This window comes from Cimex lectularius, unplaced genomic scaffold, assembly GCF_000648675.2.
Source record: "Cimex lectularius strain Harlan isolate CLEC.00 unplaced genomic scaffold, Clec_2.1 scaffold256, whole genome shotgun sequence".
NCBI lineage: Eukaryota > Metazoa > Arthropoda > Insecta > Hemiptera > Cimicidae > Cimex > Cimex lectularius.
In genome coordinates this window covers 154,386-176,482 of record NW_019392862.1, presented here as the reverse complement: position 1 = coordinate 176,482, position 22,097 = coordinate 154,386, and the positions used below count along the sequence as shown (strand labels likewise).

General features: G+C 33.7%; 1 protein-coding gene and 1 non-coding gene across 3 annotated transcripts; one reads left to right on the top strand and one right to left on the bottom strand.

Moving 5' to 3' along the window:
* The first annotated feature begins 9,330 nt into the window (after positions 1-9,330).
* Positions 9,331-9,403, top strand: Trnae-uuc. The gene has a single exon. It is a non-coding gene; the product is annotated as a tRNA-Glu (tRNA).
* A 655-nt stretch (positions 9,404-10,058) lies between these two features.
* Positions 10,059-14,063, bottom strand: LOC106662701. 2 transcript variants are annotated; one of them, XM_014386939.2, is made up of 3 exons: positions 13,762-14,063; positions 10,927-11,051; positions 10,059-10,865 (listed from the first exon to the last, which is right to left on the bottom strand). In XM_014386939.2, exon 3 carries the CDS (start codon positions 10,836-10,838, stop codon positions 10,251-10,253), a length of 588 nt encoding a protein of 195 aa, XP_014242425.1. In that variant the 5' UTR covers positions 10,839-10,865; positions 10,927-11,051; positions 13,762-14,063; the 3' UTR covers positions 10,059-10,250. The 2 variants fall into 2 exon arrangements, with proteins under 2 accessions (XP_014242425.1, XP_024084592.1); XM_024228824.1 differs by lacking the exon at positions 13,762-14,063 and adding an exon at positions 12,957-13,088.
* Positions 14,064-22,097: the final 8,034 nt, after the last annotated feature.

Here is a 22,097-nt window from a genome sequence, read left to right as displayed (position 1 = left end):
AAGCCTGTATTGTTAATAAAATAAACAGAAGGACAAAATCGCCTTTTATAGCCGCAGGTAAGTCAGAAAGGGGTGGGGGTTGAAATTGTCTACTTTTATAAAAATTTTCATTGAATATGTTTTTAATGTACAATAACTGTTAATAATGTATGTAAATAATAAATAAAATAAACTGTTTACAAAGTTCGTAATTTTGTAGATTTCAGAAAGATCAAGGAAGAATTTAGATGAAAAAAATCCGAGGAATTAAATGAGAAAATTAAAAAAAAAAATTAAAATTGGTCTTTCAAGAATATCCATTTAAATTTTTATTGGACAATTTTAGACTTCACATTAAAATATTTATAATTAATTCATTATCTATTCATTTTCGTTTGCCAATTTCACATTTTATAGAAGATACCTTTATAGTTTTCAAAATATACACCAAATGTACATGACATATTGAATTAACGGTCTGCTGATTTATTTATTTTTATTTTTGATAGATCTGGATTTATACCAGTTAAACTGAACTGGCGAAGAATCCAAATATTTCATTTAATTTTTGACGAAACAGGCTAAAAAGAACCCGTTAAAACATATTTTTTAAACACTCTTGTGCTATCTAATTATGCCCGAATCTGTTAATATGGATTGACGATTAACGAAGAATTGTCAAGGATTGATGAATTTGTAACGTGTTGGTAACGATACGGGTATTTTTTTTTTATAAAATCCAAAATTCTTTAGTTTAGTCGTTCGGTCATCCTGGTTTGCCTATCTTTGCCGTGTTGTTCTGTCGCCTGACAAGCAAACCAACATGATCGTAACAACCAAATTAAAAATGTTATTTAAAAAATAGTACATTCAATTTATAATACAGACTGATGGTTTCTACCCTTGGATACATACATCCAGCATACACAATGACACCGGATTCACCAGTATTTATTTTTTTTAAAATTATTTTATTTAACTCTTGTGCACATACACATTATGTTTTGCTAATAAATACTGATATACAGCAGACTTAAAAAGTGTGATTAACGTGGCATTTGAGGGTGGGTCCTGCCCTACGGCAGTCCACACAATAATTCACTGGAGTATAATAATTTGAGATAAATAAATATCTCATTAATAAATAAATTAACCTACTTTTTTGTTTTTACCTATAATAATATAACGTCAGGCGCACGTTTACACTAGCAGTTATTTACATTAACACATATTTACAATCTGTAATCCGTATGATGCTTTCTTTTTAGCCGTCTTTGTTGGCGGGGTGGAGGCATATTCGCTGGAATCTGTGCACTTGCCGGATTCGGGTGGGAGTCAGCTTTGGCAAGCAGCATCGGGTATCTCTTCTTTAGTTCGTCTTCTACTGATGTCAACGATATTTCATGGTGGAACTGTTCATCCCTTACGAACCAGGGCGCGTTTGTTATTAACCGTAACACACGGTTCTGCAGCGTTTGTATCTTTTTATTTGCGAGGCGGATGCAGAACACCAGATGGGCGAGCCATAAAACCATATTGGTTTTATTAGGCTTAGATAAAGGAGTCGGTTAAGTGGAATTTGGACAGAATTGCTACAGAGAATTGGTTTGATACTGCGAATACGCAAGCGAATTTTCGTTACGAATGAGGATATGTGGTTATTCCAGGTGAGGTGCGAGTCCAAGTGGAGCCCTAAGTATTTATATGAGTCCGCTTGAGGTACATTAGTTCCACTGAGTACTATATGTGAGGGCCTTGAGGTCTTCTTATAAATGAAGTTAATAAGTTTGGACTTAGTTGAATTCAGTTTAACTTTCCATTTGGATGCCCAATCATCAATTTTTTGGCAGTAATTCTGCATCTTCGTTTCTGCATCACTGAGCGTGATACTTTGAGACAGCACTGCTTTGTCATCGGCAAATTGGGCTATTTCGATGTTGCTATCTGCTGGAAAGTCATGCTCGTACAGAATGTAAAGGAGGGGTCCCAGAACACTTCCTTGAGGAACACCCGCTGAGATGCTGTGTACATCCGAGTTCGCTCCTTTATAGCTGACAAAAAATATTCTTTCGATCACATAAGACTTCACCAGCCGGTAGTATGTAACTTTTTAATCTTTTAATAATATAGCAGGCCCCACACGCGATCGAAGGCCTTTTCGGTATCTATAAATAGACCTAGACAATACTTTTTCCTCATAAGTTTGTAGTATTTTTTCCCCTACTCTGTGGAGTTGCCACGGACAAGAATGAGATGCTTTGAATCCAAATTGTGTGTTCGCTATTACAGGACTTAAATAACTTAGAAGCTTTGGAAAAATTAGTGGCTCGAAGATTTTCGATAGTGTAGACAACAAACTTATTGGTCGATAACTGGTCGGTTTATCCCATTCTTTTTTGGCTTTATGTATAGGTACTACTTTAGCAATTTTCCATTTTTTTGGAAAGTATGCCGTTCGAAGCATGCCATTGTATATTTGTGTTAACAGTACGAGACATTTTCTAGGCATATCTATCAATAGTGGCCTTTCGATCATGTCCAAACCTGGTGCTTTGGACCACCACCTGCTGCTCACCAGCATGAGTACAATTTCTTATTGACTGAACAGGATATCGAAGAAGAACTAGCAATAATAAATCAAGCACTGAAATCCGTTGAAAAAAGTAATATATTTTATACTACAAAATGTTTATTCAGAAATCGTGAGATGCGGTTTGGTGTGAAAAAATATTTTCTTTATGGTGCCAACGTTTCGATCTTTATTAAGATCATCTTCAGGGCTCAAAGTGTTTGTTTTCTGCCTAAGTGTGCCATTCTTGCGTGTCGTGTTGAGAGTCTGAAGATGATCTCAATAAAGATCGAAACGTTGACACGACAAAGAAAATGTTTTTCTGAAACCTACATCACACCAGGCCGCATCTCACGATTTATGAATAATAATCATTATTATGTTTTTACTTCACTTCACCTAATGAAACTTCACCCTAATGAATGTAATTAGATTTTTAAAAAATTGACAACAAACAACTAATATTTTTTTTTACCGGACCGAATTATGTTATCGCTTATTTCCATCCTTCAAACATACGTATTGCTTCTTCCGTTTGAACTAATTTAACAAGGGCTCACTCTTTTTTCATATATTGGGCATCTGTGAAGTTTTTTCTTTGTACTTCATTTATAAGTTAATACATTAAAATTTTCAGGTTTAGTGTTTCTAGTAAATTAATTTTAACTGATTTTTATTTAGCACATATATTTAAGGTGCAATATTAATTGAACATCTGTATTTAAGGTATTGATTGAGGTAACAAAGTCAGTGTCACAAGTGGGATTCGAACCCACGACCTTCGGCTAGATACGCCGCTGCNGACAATTTTTGAACACCACCTTATGGTAATATTTGCAGGTTAAATTTTTTTGTGGAAAACGTAAAATAAAATTGTCCTTTTGACTAAAAAACTGCAAAGAAAATAAAATAAATTAACCAATTCATAATTAAATTCAGGGGGCGTTGGTGCTCGCAACGGCTTAGACGTTGACACGGTGCTCATCGCTGTAAGTTAAAGGACCCGGGTTCGAATCCAGCGGCCCTGCATTTCAACGCGACATACTGCTTTCATCAAAAACCTACACCCCCAAAGGTTGATATAACCTCTGCTGTTGCAAACCCTAGTTAAAAAAAATAAAGTATGGCTTCTCATAGAAGAAATGGGTAAAATATGGTATACTATATGAATGTGTGAGATGTTGCAGAACATGCTCTTTTAGTATAAAGTTATGGTATAAAATTAAATACAATAAAAAATAAACCATAAAGCTCATATTTGAGCTTCTAACTGTTTTCTGTTTTGAACTGAATGATATGGAACTTGAAGTAGTAAAAAACCAACATAAAAAAAAAATTAAACTAATACTATCTACTCAAAAATGCAAATAAATTGTAGCTGAATTGTAATTTTGAAAAATGAAATATTACTAGATAAGATACATTTTTATCTCAACTAAAAACCTTAATTAATTGTAATATATTAATTGGTCAAGCGGACCACGAAATTAGTGAATATTACTAGATAGTTGAAAGAGAGAAAAATAATATCAATCAAAATAGATTCTATGATATGATAAAAATAGTGAGTAAAGTGTATTTATCTAATGTTAGCTCAAGAAGTGTAGACTGTTATTTCCAAAGCTCAACTCGTTTCTTCAGTTTCTATGAGTTATTTGGACCTCGGTGGCAACTAAAATTCTTGATGACGAATAATTTGCTCACTGATTGGATTTTTTCTTTAAGGATACTTTGCAATGTTTTGCTCGCGATTTATGAACGGTAACTGGGTAAGATTGGTCGGTTGATTTTTTTCTCCGGTTCAGAATATTTATTTCCTGAACTGAATTGGTGAAAAATGTAGACATTACTTTTGATTTTTGGCAAAACTTGTTAAAATCTCGTGAACCATCTTGTTCAAACTAACTATGTCAAAATCTGTTAAAGTGGAATTGACGAGAAACGCAGAATATCCCAAGATTGTTTTTTTTTTCTCGAGGGTGCGCAACAGGAGAGGTTATATCAACCCTCGAGGTATTTTTAAAAAAAAAAGTGAGATGTCGGTTTCGAATGCAGGCCAATGGATTTGAAACCGGGATCTTTTGAATTTTCTCATTTCAATCCTAGTATATTTTCCATCAAACAGTTATCCATTGACCTATTCAACACCTCATTAAAATTGTAAACAATGTAGGTAAAAAAATTATCGTAGATTATAAAAATATTGAATGAAATTGCATATAAAAATAAATAGACCATAAATTTCGCTATCTGCCCACGTTTTATTTCTTGTGTTTAACAACAATTTCAACCCCCACCCCTTTAGGACTTACCCAGCGGCTATAAAAGGCGATTTTGTCCTTCTGTTTATTTTATTAACAATACAGGCTTCGGACCGACCACATCGACCGTTTTCGAAAAAAGGTAAGACAACGGCTTTAAATTCAAATTTAATTTTTGTAAAAATTATATTCATTAAATAATTTCTTTTGTTTTTCTTATTTTTCAGAACATTTCACATAAAATGCCTAGATGCGATAGAGTTAAAATTGAAAATGATTCGTGTCGAGCACATTGCCCGATTTCACCGAAGGTAATTAATAATATTTAGTTTTAGGGCTATTTATAACATTTTAAAATGTAGTGTACTATTAAATTAATTTATTAACTTTTTTCTAGGTCATGTTCAATAAAATGCGATTAAATTATGAGGTTTACGCACCTCCGACTAGGAGGGAGATGGCCTCCCCCGAGTCGACGAGTACATCCAGCATACACAATGACACCGGATTCACCAGCATTTATGAGTACAATTTCTTATTGACTGAAGAGGAAATCGAAGAAGACCTGGCAGTAATAAATCAAGCTCTGAAATCCGTGGAGAAATAGTGCAATATATTTTATACTATAGAATGTTAACGACCTGTGATATGCTTTCACCAAATATATATTTTTTTAACTTTATAAATCCAATTGTTTTTACTGTTCCAAAGTTTTTACCCACAGATTTATTTGAACCTTGAAAACATTAATTTTTTATGGCTAGCGTGTTCGTCCGGTCATTCTGGTTTGCCTATCTTCGCCGTGTTTCTCTGTGGCCTGACACAGCCACCATAGAAACCAACATGATCGTGACGACCAAATTAAAAATGTTATTTAAAAAATAGTACATTCAATTTATGGTACCGTCTGATAGTTTTTCCCTTGGCTTCATACATCGAGCGAGTAGGTGTGCCGCCCGATATCGGACTTTGAACGCAGGTTCATTTTTGTAAAATTTTAACTTAATCGTACATTAATATATTACATATTTCGCTCTTATCAAAATCCACTTTGAAGTTTGGCAGTCTCCGAAACTCTTGCTACGCCTATCCTTATATAGAAACTAAAAATACTTTTTAACCCGACCCAGGATAACCAAAACAAAATAATCGGTAATGACCAAATTACTTGTTCATCACCCGGCATGTTATCTTATGAATTATGTTATGGGTTAACTACTCGACTTAATACTTCCTTCTTAAAGTAATATACAGGGTGTCCAAGTTCCTTCTGACGAAACTCAGGGAATCGATTCTACTCTTCGTTTGGAGCAAAAAATGCTCAGGAGAAAATTTTCGGAAAGTTCTTTATTTTGAAGATATTCGTCAATCTCGTGTACAAATGTGTGGTGATTAGTGACCGTTAAACGATAATTAGTCAGAAATCCTGAGATGCGGTCCGGTGTGATGTAGGTTTCAGATAAACGTTTTCTTTATCGTGCCAACGTTTCGATCTTTACTGAGATCATCTTCAGGCCTGGGATTTACAAACATTGTTTACATTTAACAAATAAATTTAGGATGTGAAAAAGTGAATTTATACAATGCAAAATATTTTTTTTATATTCAATCAAAGTATTTCTACTAACTCACTTTTTCACGTCTTAAATGTATTTGATAAATGTAAACAATGTTTGTAAATCTCAGGCCCTGAAGATGATCTCAGTAAAGATCGAAACGTTGGCACGATAAAGAAAATGTGTTTCTGAAACCTACATCACACCAGACCGCATCTCACGATTTCTGACTAAATATTCGTCAATTTAAGTTTTTTCAACTTTTCACTACCTTACCACATAAAACCCTTACAACTTCCAAAATGTTGGGAGTACAACAAATCTAATTACACCATTTGAAAGAACGCTAAATTTGCTGTAAGATACTTCTTTGCAATAATCTGAATGACATAAAATGTTAGCCAATATCAGTTGGAACATGTAAAAATTACAAAACTACAACAATGTAGGTAAAAACATTATCGTAGATTATAAAAATATTGAATGAAATTGCATATAAAAATAAATAGAGATAAATTTCGCTATTTGGCCAAGTTTTCTTTCTTGAGTTTAACAACAATTTGAACCCCCACCCCTTTAGGACTTACCCAGCGGCTATAAAAGGCGATTTTGCCCTTCTGTTTATTTTATTAACAATACGGGCTTCGGACCGACCACATAGACCGTTTTCGAAAAAAGGTAAGACAACGGCTTTAAATTCAAATTTAATTTTTGTAAATATGATATTCATTAAATAATTTCTTTTGTTTTTCTTATTTTTCAGAACATTTCACATAAAATGCCTAGATGCGATAGAGTTAAAATTGAAAATGATTCGTGTCGAGCACATTGCCCGATTTCACCGAAGGTAATTAATAATATTTAGTTTTAGGGCTATTTATAACATTTTAAAATGTAGTGTACTATTAAATTAATTTATTAACTTTTTTCTAGGTCATGTTCAATAAAATGCGATTAAATTATGAGGTTTACGCACCTCCGACTAGGAGGGAGATGGCCTCCCCCGAGTCGACGAGTACATCCAGCATACACAATGACACCGGATTCACCAGCATTTATGAGTACAATTTCTTATTGACTGAAGAGGAAATCGAAGAAGACCTGGCAGTAATAAATCAAGCTCTAAAATCCGATGAAAAATAGTGCAATATATTTTATACTATAGAATGCTAACGACCTGTGATATGCTTTCACCAAATATATATTTTTTTAACTTTATAAATCCAATTGTTTTTACTGTTCCAAAGTTTTTACCTATTAATTTATTTGAACCCTGAAAAGATTAATTTTTATGGCACAGCGTGTTCGTCCGGTCATGCTAGTTTGCCTATCTAGTTTGCCGTGTTGTTCTGTGGCCTGACACAGCCGCGGTAGGCAAACCAACATGAAGTACGACCAAATCCCCACCCCTTCAAATTCCAACATATATAAACACAAAACAGCAATATCTCACTGGCACTCACAACACGACACGCAATAATGGCACAATTACACAGAAGACAAACACTTTGAGTGAGTAGAAATACTTTGATTGAATATAAAAAATGTTTTTTGCTTTATATAAATTCACTTTTTTCCACATCCTACATGTATTTGTTAAAAGTAAACAATGTTTGTAAATCCCAGGCCCTGAAGATGATCTAAATAAAGATCGAACCGTTGCCACGATAAAGAAAATGTTTTTCTGAAACCTACATCACACCAGACCGCATCTCACGATTTCTAAATAAATATCGATTAACGTTCACTCATCACCACACATTTCTACAAAAGATTTTAAAATTTAAGTCCCTAAATTTCCTCAGGGTTGGCATTGCGACATATAGCTTGGCGTTATCGTGAAGAGGAATCGACCTCTTAGGTTTACCAATGCTTGACAAAGACGTTTCTTTTTCCCGTGCATTTTGTCAATTTCTTGGCAATATTTCTTTGCTGTCATAGTGTCACCACAATTCAGGAAATTATCGTTAACAACCCCAGCAGATCAACCACCAAACAATCATAATAACCTTTTTTGGGTGCATATTGGTTTCGGTAAGTGCTTTGGCTCTTCATCCTTACCAACCACTGACCCGTACGCTTCCTGTTATCGTACAGAATCCATTTCTCATCGCACGTGATGATTCCATCGAGAAATAGATAAGATTGGTAGTGCAACAGAAAAAAATGGAAATTTCAAAGCATCGATTTCTTTGGGCCTTGGCCAGTTCGTGCTGTAACCACTTCTCGAGCTTGTTTACTTTACCAATTTGCTCCAGATAGAGAAGAACGGTTGAGTGCTCAACACTAAGCTCTTCCGCAATTTCCCGTGTTGTCTTACGAAAATTGTCCTTCCCTGTCTTCGAGATCGAAATCTCCAAGACATTATCTCTGAAACGATCGCTGTACCGAGCATTCGTTAATGTTTCCCTTCCCCTAAAATGTATTGAAGTTACTGCGGTTGGGCCGCTCTTTGCCCAAATTTAAATTCGTACAAAAAATTTCACAAATCAAGTTTGGGCATATTTGAGGTCATAAGTGGTTGCAGGTCATCACTCTTATAGCAGTCGATATGAACTAAAATTAATTAATCTTTATTAAATTCACTATTTTTCGTGGTCCGCTTGACCAATTAATATCATTCAATTCATTAAGGTTTTTAGTTGAGATAAAAAAGTTAGTGCTCAAGTGGTGGAGCAGCGGCTTTTCAAGCTGAAGGTCGTGGGTTCGAATCCCCCTCGTGACACTGACTTTTTATCTCATCTAAAAACATTAATTAATTGTATGATATTACTTGGTCAAGTGGACCACGAAAATTAGTGAATTTAATGAGTTAAAATGTAGTATGTTTCACTAAAGCTCTCCGTGACCATTTCATTTGTCGATGAAAATCAAATAGATTACACGATATTTAAAAAATGGCAAAAAGGAGGGAGAATTCAAAAGGTGTGGTTGAGATGGGAAGTTAGTGTCCGAGTAGATCGAAGTCACGATAGCTCAAGTGGTAGAGTAGCGGCGTTTCAACCCGAAGGTCGTGGGTTCGAATCCCGCCCGTGACACTGACTTTTTTAACTCAACTAAAAACCTTAATTAATTGGATTAACCTTTATTTAAAATATTAATTGAAAAAGGTTATTTGGTCAATCGGACGGCGAAATCTAATGGATTTCATAAACTAAAATGTTTTGTATAAAAGATAATAGGTTAAACTTTTTATTATATTCATAAATTAAATTTGAGGAGCTGTGTTTACATGGTAATTGTAAAAACCTGCATTAATTTTGCACCAACCCAATACGCACTACATATTGTAAAAATAATTCAATAAAAACAATAATAAAAAACTTAACCAAATATGTATAATTTGAAGCAAACATCATGTACTGAAATGGCATTATCTTTTAACTCAAATTATTAAAAAAATTCATCTACATACAAATCATACATCTACATTTTTTTTACTGATGTTGTGTTCTTCTTTCTTCATATTTCTTATTCCTTAATCTAAGATCTTGTCTGATCAGTTATGTCCAAGTAAAATTTATGACTTACAGTTGATCAATATAATTAAATCAATTGAAAATATAATTTTAGTCACTTGGTATTTAAAATATTTTTCTTTTCTTTTTATAGCTTTCAAATTAGATTCTTTCGTTTAAAATCAATGTATATATAACAATATAATATTATATAATATAAATTTCTTTGGAAGCCTGTTTGCCTGATATATTATCATAATTTAATAATATAAAAGATTGTACAAAGACAATGGCGAAATCTTAAAATGGTCGATAATGTCAACTATTCTTCGATCCACGCCAGTTTGCTCGAACATTGATGAAGATGTGTGGTGATCTCCAGATAATCATTGATGAGGATGTTTTTTCAATATTAAAAAACTTTACATCATTGATCTTCTTCTTCAGTCTCATCGAGAGCGTTTTTCACGATTGCCAGATCGTGAGCGATTTCTTCGTCGGAGAGCATGAAGTTGAATTTCTCCAGGACGCTTTTGTACTCTTGTACGGGGAGCCTGCAGACTTTGGCCGCCCTGCGGCTTCGCCTTTCCCTTTTCACCTCCGTCTGTATGTCGGGCAGGCGTTCGTTCCTGAACCTGATTTCTTGGCACGTTTTGAACTTCTGCATCAACTCGTGGTAGCCATCTTCGCTGGCTGGGTCGCACTCGTCGTCCGACCGATGCTCCAACGCTGAATCGTCTTCGGCCGTTTCGCCGTCGTCGGCGTCCGTGGTTTGGAGGAGAAAGCCGACGTATTGTTCCACGTCCCATTCCATTTTCAGGAGGTCGTCAGGGGAAAATAGACTTCCGTTCGTCTCGATGTAGGCGTCAACGAACAACTTCGGATCCCGTGAGTCGTCCGGTAAATCCAACGGGATTAGTCCTCTCGGTCTTAGATAACGCCCTCCATAAGGAAGATCCATTTTATAATTCTTGGAAGGAATTGTGGAGGCATTTTTCCGGTAGTGTTCGGCCATAAGACGCTGACTTTGGTTTGCTCAGTGCTGGAGAAAAAAAAATTGAATGGAATTTTTCTTTTGTAAGTAGTTATTTATTAGTACGTACGAAGTATATTATATTTTTTCAACTAGGAGAGCTTGTTTATCAGGCTGAAGAATGCTTTTAAGCGAAGATTTATAATACCTTAAGATCAGTTGTAGTTCCCAAAAGACGTTTCAATTCTCTTTGCCCTGAAAAAATAAAACAAACTTATTACTATACTTTTACACTATGGTTTTTGCAATATTCTATAGATGACAAATGGACTTGACATTTAAGGTCATACTAGAAGAATATTGTGCTAATTTAAGCGTGGTTTATCATTTAGTTTAAGGAATACTTTTTCTTTGAGGACATTAATTAGAAAACACTTAAGTTAGTATAAAAGTAAGTAATGATAGCAGATGTTGAGTAAAAAGGGTGAGTGAGTTTGAGAAAAAGTGATGAGATAATGGATGATAGATAGAGAGGGTGTGCGAGAGGACGAGAAAGAGGGCGAAGATAGATAGAGAGCAACAGGGCAACAGAGAGAAAGAGAGAGACAGTGAGAGAGACAGAGAGAGAGAGACAGAGAGAGAGAGAGAGAGAGAGAGAGAGAGAGAGAGAGAGAGAGAAAGTGTGTAACCGAGAAAGAGGAGAAAGATGGAGAGGTAGAATCAAAGTGAGAGTAGGGGAGACTAACCCATATTCTTATCCTAATCATTCATGAAATATTATATACAAGAAAATATTATACTGTTTATATGCATAATAATGCAAAATATAAACAATGTTTACCATACAACTTTATAAGAATATCTTTCAATTAATTAAGATTTTTAGTTGAGATAAAAAAGTCAGTGTCACGAGCGGGATTCGAACCCATGTCCTTCGGCTTGATACGCCGCTACTCTACCACTTGAGCTATCGTGCCTTCGATCCCCTCGGGCCTAACTTCCCATCTCAACTCACCTTTTGATTATTATTCAGAAATCGTGAGGTGTGGTCTGGTCTATCGCGTATACTAATCACCACACATTTCCACCTTTTGAATTTTCCCTCCTTTTTGCAATTTTTCAAATGTCGTGTAATCTATTTGATTCTCGGCGACAAATAAAATGGCCACGGAGAGCTTTACTGATATATACTACATTTTAACTCATTAAATTCACTAATTTTCGTGGTCCGCTTGACCAATTTATTTCTTTCAATTAATTAAGGTTTTTAGTTGAGATGAAAAATTGAAAAATGGCAAAAAGAAGATAAAAAGAAGGCAAAATTCAAAAGTGGGGTTGAGATTGGAAGTTAGTGGCCGAGTAGACCGAGTCAAGTGGTAGAGCAGCGGTGTATCTAGCCGAAGGTCGTGGGTTCGAATCCCGCACGTGACACTGACGTTTTTATTTCAACTAAAAGCCTTAATTAATTAAAAGATATTAATTGGTCAAGCGGACTACGAAATCTAGTGAATTTATAAGAATATTTTGATCTTGGTTTCCAATTAATTATTTAAAATGACTAATCTAAAATGATAAATGTTTATACTGGTCGGGAGTGCGCGTATACTATTGATTATGGATATGTAAGAAAAAGAAGAAGTTTTCATTAACTAAATAAATTTATAATTTTAGTCTTGATAATTTACTCCATATGCCAATGTTCAGTTTTTTGAATTAATAACCTATATATTTTCTATACCGATTTCCTTCCCCACCCCTTCAAAATCCAACGTATATAAACATTAAACAGCCAAATCTCACTGGTACTCTCAACACGACACCCAAGAATGACACACTTACGCAGAAAACAAACACTTTGATTGAATATATAAAAATATATATTTTGCATTGTATAAATTCACTTTTCCACATCCTAAATGAAATTGTTAAATGTAAACAATGTTTGTAAATCCCAGGCCCTGAAGATGATCTCAATAAAGATCGAAACGTTGGCACGATAAAGAAAATGTTTTTCTGAAACCTACATCACACCAGACCGCAGCTCACGATTTCTGAATAATTTTTCTCAATTATTAACGTTCATATCAGTCATCACCTGATATTCCAAAACTAATCTAAACTGATAAGATGTGTTAATGATTTCTTCGTATATCAAATTACATTGGTTCTGTAATGATCCATCGATAGTCTCAAGTCCTGTCAGGCTGGTTGTGGAACGTAAGGCCAACGATATGCAATGAAATGTTTGCACCATTTCAGCAACGCAGAATTTACGTGAAAACGTAGGAACATTTAACCTGGAACAAGTCGTGTTCAGTGTTGATAAGTTTGTCTTGGACCGGTAGGAAACGTAATGTTAGTGATTGTAGTCTGAAATTTTGAATGAGAAATTTAACCACTAAATCAACGTCAATACCGAAACTTAAATTAGAAATTCTATAAAAGAGAAAGAAATTATTTTGAATTTGTAAAAGCAAAAATAAATATTATTTAGCCATAGACGACAATAACAAAACATTTATTTAGAACAACTTTGTTAAAAATGTATTATTCTAACTAAACTGAAACTTAAAAATTCAAACGAAAATAAATAAAGTCAGCGTTTCGTAATAGATAATTCCAGTTATTTTTCCATTGTTTATTTTCGAAAGGTGATGTGGATGATAATCAAAAAACACGTTTACATTTTATTTTAATCCAAAGAACTCTAAATAAATGTACATTAAAGTTCTGATTATCCCATCGGATATTGCACTAAGGGGAAAAATATTTTCTGGCGACTGTGAAAATAAAGATCTTTCAAAATAATTTGTAGAAATACACAGCTGAAAGTGAAGAGAGTCGAAGGTATTTTAATTCATAAATCATTATCACTATTCTGATTTAAAAGGTCCTTGGACATAGAAGAAAATTGCGCCCAAAGTGATAAAGTGAATCTTAGTGAATTTAAAATTTAAAAGCTTACCAGAATCGATCAACTATGGCCGTGTTCAAGTTCGGCTGGGGGTTTGTGCATCATCTTCGATCTGATGTAAACTGCTAAAAGAAATCTTATCATTGACGGCGTTTTTCTTTCTTCTCTCCTTTTTGTTGTTAAATACTATTCCTGGTGATTTCAGAGTTTATCAACAATATCAAAGTTTGATCAGTCTATTTATTATTTCACAGCTGCTTGAAATTATGACTAATGCTTTAAAATTGGCGATAAACTGCCTCTTTTTAGCCGGTCTATTAAAGATCGACAAGCGATAAAAACAGATTCTTGTTTAATCTGTCATGTGGCATTGAGTTGAACAATTGAGAGGTTTTCTTATACAAAAAATAAAGAAGAAACTGTGAGTCGTTTTTTGTTGCGCTTTCAAAAAACGAGTATTAAGATGTACTACATACATACATGTATTTACGTAGTATGTTTCTGATGGTAGAATCAGATTTCGTTCTGGGTTTTAAGATAGTTAAAAATAAATTGAGTAATAGATCATCAATCCCTGCGAAGCGCAATAATTTACATGTATAACTAGATTTCTTAATTCATGTTTAGAGAAAAACGGAGAGACATCGAGTGGACGAGCTATCCAAAGATAATAATTTTAAATTAGAAATCGTCACTTAATCACTGGAACTGACTGAGAGCAAGTAACGGGGCAACTATCTTTTTAGAATAATTATTCAGATATCATGAGATGCGGTCTGATGTGTTGTAGGTTTCAGAAAAACATTTTCTTTATCGTGCCAACGTTTCGATCTTTATTGAGATCATCTTCAGGGCCTGGGATTTACAAACATTGTTTAAATTTAACAAATACATGTAGGATGTGGAAAAGTGAATTTATACAATGCAAATAAATATATTTTTATATTCAATCAAAGTATTTCTACTCATTCATTGAATATAAAAAATATATTTTTAATAAATTCACTTTTTTCCACATTGTATTTGTTAAATTTAAACAATGTTTGTAAATATCAGGCCCTGAAGATGATCTTAATGAAGACCGAAACATTGGCACGATAAAGAAAATGTTTTTCTGAAACCTACATCACACCAGACCGCATCTCACGATATCTGAATAATTATGGATTAACGGTCACTAATCACCACAAATAACTTTTTAGAAGAGGATTGCCGGGAAGAGATCGGGGGGAAAGTTGATATGAATTTTTTTGTAGCTGGAATTTGCAACTTCATTTATAAGGGAACTTTCAGGACGTTGTGGATGGTGCGATTTGAAACATAAAACTTTAAACGTTAATAGTGTATCTGAGGATTCGGATTGTAGGGTCTGGATTGGAAGGTATGGTTGAACCCGTATTTCTGTGGAGTATGCCCATATTGTTTTCAGTATTGATTTGTATATGAGTATTTTGCTTTCAAGGGAGACTTTAGACTTTAGTTTTCTAGTAATCTTTTAAGTATCATTACCGTCAGTTCAGTTATATTTTTTAAGTAGTATGGGGATTCTAGGAGTCCTTTGTATATATACAGCCCTGGTAGCGGATTGGGCGTGAGGTTATAATAGATTGAAGATATTGATACGACGTTGGGCGAAGGATATATTTTGGGTCTTTGTGGTGTTTAGTTAAATGGTCATTTTGTGATCATTGCTCAATGGAATATCAGGAATATCCGAGTCTGGAGAGTTCGGCGAGCGTTGCCGGGGTCGGAGTTGGAATATAGATTGGCAGTGCCATCAGCGCATGTTAAGAGGTGCTGGGATGGAATAATAGCAGTTTATGATTATTCGGAAATTGTGAGATGCGGTTTCAAAAAAACATTTTCTTTATCGTGCCAACGTTTCGATCATTATTGAGATCATCTTCAGGGCCTGGGATTTATACAATGGCAAAAATATTTTTTTTAATATTCAATCAAAGTATTTTTACTCACTCAAAGTATATGTTTTCTGCGTAATTGTGCCATTCAATATCTCACTGGCACTCTCAACACGATACGCAAGAATGGCACAATTACGCAGAAAAAATGATTGAATATAAAAAATATTTTTTGCATTATATAAATTCATTTTGTCCACATCCTATATGTATTTGCTAAATTTAAACAATGTTTGTAAATTCCAGGCCCTGAAGATGATCTCAATAAAGATCGAAACTTTGGCACCATAAAGAAAATGTTTTTCTGAAAGCTACATCACACCACACCGCATCTCATGATTTCTGAATAATCATCGACTAACGGTCACTAATCATCACACATTGAAAAAAATCGTAAATCAGTAGTTTAATTATTTCAGTACAATACTGAAGAAGCGATTTTTAATGAAAGTTTAAATTGACCTGATATGTATCTCCTATTTGAACAATTAACAAAAATCTTTCCTACTGAAAATTAATACGACGATTTCAGTATATTTAAAAAATAATTATTATATTTCACTATGCGTGCGTTACGACTTTCATCAACAGACAATCCTAAAGCAATTGATAAACGTTACAGATGCCTAAAACTATAAAATATAGCATAACTGTCAGGGCTATTTGTCGGCTATTGTGTTATCCGTAATCCTCTGACTGGGAAAAGGGGAAACCATTGTGCTCGCATAATAAGCCCATAGGTTTAAATAGAGACATAACTCGAGCATTATGATAATCAAGTGTTGTTTGCTCATGAGATCAGTTAGACGTGATATTTATTAGTGTGTACTTAGGAAAACGGGCGAATTTCGACCAGGTAAACTCTTCCCAGGGGATCCTCCTGTTCTTTTGTAACAAGAACAAACCTCCCGGTCCAATAAATATATTTAACTTTATTTGTCCAGGAGTTTTTTCCCTATCGAACTTCTCCGTGGCATTGTCCGCTATTGTAGAGGAGGCGAAGGAGAATAGGGTCTCTTTTTCCAGTTAACAAAACGGTTTGACGTGATTTAACCAGATAACGCTTTCGCTCAAATGGCTACCTGAGGATGATCCTGGGGCACAGTTTAAATCCTACAGGTGAAACCGTCCTGACAGCAGAATGTTGATAAACAAACACAACGAAGATTTTTTTAAAAAGTAAAATAGTATTTCAATAAAGCTTGCATACAAACGTAAGTCAAATGTAACTTACTAATAATCTTTGTTATTCAAATGAGAAAACAACTTCGAAAATAATCTTGTGAGGTCATCCTTCTTATAGGAACATCTCAACAGTATATACATTATTCCCAACACTTTTGATATAAATTATGTATAAATGGAACAATTACAAGCCACACAATATTTATACTGTTGTTCAACTTCTATGTTGTAATTTCTAAGTCTCAAGTTCGCTCCTCATTCTTCCCCTCTCACGCTTTCTCTCTCTTTCTTTCCCTCTTTATCGTTTCTCTCTTTCACTCAGCGGGTACATTCCAAAAACTACAAGTTCGAACAAGAACGCATTTTTACTACCTCACTTACATCTTTCTGTCTGTCTCTCTCCCTATTAGTACATTTCTTTACTTTTTCGTATAAATAATCACTCTCAAATACATCCTTTTCTCACTCTGTCTTTCTCTCGTTCTCATTGTCTCTATCCCTCATTATTTTCTAATCTAGTTTTCTCACTTAAAGAGAGGTTAAAGTTTCTCAAACCATTGCAGCTATAAATATATCATCAAAATTGATCAATCAATCAATCTTTTCTTCTCTCTCTATATTTTCTCCAAACACCTAACTGAAACTTTCTCACTGCGCCAATTACTCTCTTCTAGCTCTCTTCTAGCTCTCTCTCTCTCTCTCTCTCTCTCTCTCTCTCTCTCTCTCNAACTTTTATATATATATATAAGCTCTAGTTTGGGTTCCTTGGAGAAAAATTTTAGAAAAATTGTTGAGGATTTAGAAAGAATTGATACTTGGAGTAAAAACCATAGTCTTTGTCTGAATCCAAGGAAGAACAGAATGGTTGGGGTTTACACAGAAGACAAACACTTTGAGTGAGTAGAAATACTTTGATTGAATATATAAAAATTATATTTTGCATTGTATAAATTCACTTTTCCACATCCAAAATGTAATTGTTAAATATAAACAATGTTTGTAAATCCCAGGCCCTGAAAATGATCTCAATAAAGATCGAAACGTTGGCACTATAAAGAAAATGTTTTTCTGAAACCTGCCAGCCCGCATCTCACGATTTCTAAATAAATATCGATTAACGGTCACTAATCACCACACACAAGAAAGAACAAAATTCTACCATTTTTGGTAATCAAAGACTATATCTAGGGTTAAGTATGTGACTTATTGCCCGAGGTCAGAGCTAATAATGAAAAAATCCCTTATGCCGAAAATGTTAATATATTAGGTCTACTTGTACAAGATAATTAATAATGGGATTGCTAAGTAAAGAAGATTTGTAATATTATCTATTCTAAAGTGTATAGGCTAAAAAAATTAATTAACTATTACTCTAAAAAAATAAAAAATATATTGTAAAAGTATTTTCCTTACTTAAACTATGGCTTACAAGTAATGTCGAACCTGAATTATAAAAACATTAAACATGTCCAAGTCACGCAAAATATGTGTACAAGAGTAAGATACATACTTAATCTAAAATTTGATGATCGTGTGTACGAAAAGTATAAGAAATTGTCTGTATTAAAAGTTAAAGACTTGCAAGAATTCAAAATATTAAACATGTTATCTAGTATTTTGAGATTAAAGCTATCTGAAAGTTTTTATAATAAATATATATTTTTCAGAAATGAAAGCAGGCACTCTGATTCAAAAATAGTTATTCCTTTATGTAAAACAAAGATGTATCATAACTCATTCTGTCTGAAATCCATAAGTCTGTATAATCAATTAAACGAAAATATATTTTTATCAAGCCAAAGTAAATTTATAAATAAATATAGACTAAGGTTGTTAGACAAATACTGATAAGAGTACCTTTTTCTAAAAATACAAATAGTTGTTCATGGTTCATTTAGTTTATTAATTTAAGAAGTCCAATCGTGTGAAATAATCCATAATATGGATTGTGATGTATTATTGTGACATAAAATGTGTATATGTGAATTTGAAAGAAAGTATTACATATATAGCCATAGAAAGTATATTTAAAAAAAATAATTATAAAAATAAAAATAACTCAAGTCTCAACTTCGTGTCTGTGCGTGCTAAATAATAAGTTCTACTAAAAATCTGTCTCGTTAAATCTAAGAATGTTTTATGTAAACCAAATTTTGCGAGAATAAATAAATCATTAATCAATCAATCAATCTCTGTCTCTCTCTCTCTCTCTCTCTCTCTCTCTCTCTCTCTCTCTCTCTCTCCCCACGATAATTGTTAGAGACGTCATCTGTGACCTAAATTTCGAGGTTTTTTAACTAAAACTATAATCATTCATTATTTCTTTCTCTATCTCTCCCTCCCCTCTCCCTATGTATTCATGCATATATCTTTCTTTCTCTCTATCTCTTAATTACATTATTTTCCTTCCCTCTTTTTCTCTGTCATTATGATTCTTCTTATCACTCATAATTTTTCATTCCCATTCTGTCTCTTTCTCTTTCTACATACTTATTTAGATTTGTTTTTAAATGTTACATCAAAACAGTTTATAAAGATGCTTAGTCAATAATGTTTTTAAAAATTATAATTAATTAAGGTTTTTAGTTGAGATAAAAAGTCAATGGCACGAGCGGGATTCGAACCCACGATCTTCGGCTTGATACGGCGCTGTTCTACCACTTGAGCTATCGTGACCTCGAACCACTCGGACACCAACTTCCCATCTCAACCCCACCTTTTGAATTTTCCCTCCTTTTTGCCATTTTTCAAATCTCGCTCGTGCCATTGACTTTTTTTATCTCAACTAAAAACCTTAATTAATTATAATATATTAATTGGTCAAGCGGACCACGAAATTAGTGAATTTAATGAAGTTTTTAAAAATATTTCTTTAAGTGGATTTTCAGATTCCTTTTCAAACCATACTAAGACATGATTGAGCTGCATAAAAGATTCAATCAATCTTAAAAGTTTAAAAAAATCTATCTTTACATAAAAACGTATATTTGGCGGTAAATATCAATTTCAATGTTCACCGCAGGCGCTATTATAATCGCCATATCCGCTGCATATGCCCCTCCTTTTGCCGAATTAATCCCACAACAATCACTCACAGCTAATTTAGCCCTCAATAAGACCTGGTCCGAGGGGTGAGAATCGCAGTTATGTAAAAAACAGAAAAGGACAAACATTATAGCACGCGTTTCCCCGCCATTAACTCGAACCCCGGCCGAATCAGCGCAGCTGCCGCTGCATTTCGGGGATTTTTAACCCCAAAACTCCTCTCACAGTCGGCACGGGCAGCTGATACCCTCAATTATAATATTATCCGATTTTCTCCCATTTTCGACGTCGGCCCATTGTCAAGAGACCAATGTTTGGAATTTTAAGAGCAGGACATCTGAATGGGCCGAGAGATATATGTCACAATTACAATGACCTGGAAATCTGGTAATGTCGACTTAATGTGACAATACTGACAATAAAATAATAAGTAAGCAAGACTTAACGACAAGGCGTTATTTTATGTTTTGACCCTCTTGCCAACTTATACAATGCTTTAAAACTTATCATACACATAACTGACATTTTTAACTTATATGAAAATGCATAATTACTTATATTTTACCTGTAAGTTTTGAACACTATACTAAAAAATAAAAATCAAGAGTTATTAAAGATAAATATATTAACATTTCTATTGAATAATCTCCACACCTCCAAAAAGAAAGTTCGTTACCTATACACATAGGTAAAAATTTACCCTGCGTATATTTATGCTCGCAGCACTCAAAAAGTAGCCAGTCATTGACTTCAAATTTTGACCCAAGTTTGCATTCGAATAAGCGCGTTTTCGAAAATCGAATTAATTTCTTTCCAGTTGATTCTCGTCTGTGTTCGGGTCTTTATGTTTATGCGGAAAACGGACAAACAAAAAATACAGTCAATCCACTAGTTTGAATGATTTTGTGTGAAAAACATATTTTTTCTTCCTTTCCTATCATTCCACATAGCCACATAATAAGGCGTTTGAATTGAATGATATGTTTTCTCGATGCATCTCTGTTAGTAGAATCTTGAATACTTATATTTACTTTCCTTCATTTCGTATCAATATGAGCCACAGGGGAGACCAAAACATAGACCATTACGACCAAACTACGTAGAAATTATAATATTTATTGTCCATTTTTTTGTACGATGTTTTAAATTCTACAATACATTGAAATATTTATATTTTTGTTTTGTTTTTAATTTATTAGATGTTTATTTCTAGTTTGGACCATAAGTTACTTGCATGGGGTTGTATAGCTAATATATTTTTATTAATTTTTTTGATTGATATTATTTCCTTATGTTAATTATAGATTATGATTGTTCAGAAATCGTGAGATGCGGTCTGGTGAGATGTAGGTTTCAAAAAAACATTTTCTTTATCGTGCCAACGTTTCGATCTTTATTGAGATCATCTTCAGGACCTGGGACTTACAAACATTGTATAATTTAACAAAAACATGTAGGATGTAGAAAAAGTGAATTTATTCCATGCAAATAAATATTTTTTTTTATTCAGTCAAAGTATTTCTACTCACTCAAAGTGTTTGTTTTCTGAAATACTTTGATTGAATATAAAAAAATATTTATTTGCATTGTATAAATAAACTTTTTTCCACATCTTACATGTATTTGTTAAATTTAAACAACGTTTGTAAATCCCAGGCCCTGAATATGATCTCACTAAAGGTCGAAACGGTGGCACGATTACGAAAATGTTTGACTTAAATCCACTAATTTCGTGGTCCGCTTGACCAATTAATATATTACAATTAATTAAGGTTTTTAGTTGAGATAAAAAAGTCAATGGCACGAGCGGGATTCGAACTCACGACCTTCGGCAAGATACGTCGCTGCTCTACCACCTGAACTATCGTGACCTCGATCCACTTGGACACTAACTTCCAATCTCAAATCCACCTTTTGAATTTTACCTCCTTTTTGCCATTTTTCAATGTGTAATCTGATTGGATTCTTGGCTACAAATGAAATGGCCACGGAGAGCTTTAGTGAAGTATACTTCATTTTACTTAATTAAATTCACTAATTTCGTGGTCCGCTTGACCAATTAATATATTACAATTAATTAAGGTTTTATCTCGCTCGTGCCATTGGCTTTTTTATCTTAACTAAAAACCTTAATTAATTGTAATATATTAATTGGTCAAGCGGACCACGAAATTAGTGAACTTATGTTTATGTTTGGCTAATCTGTAATTTATAATGTTTGATAATTCAAATAAATTA

Coding starts and splice junctions, on each gene's coding strand:
- LOC106662701 (XM_014386939.2), bottom strand. CDS start 10,838: ATGGCCGAACACTACCGGAAAAATGCCTCCACAATTCCTTCCAAGAAT.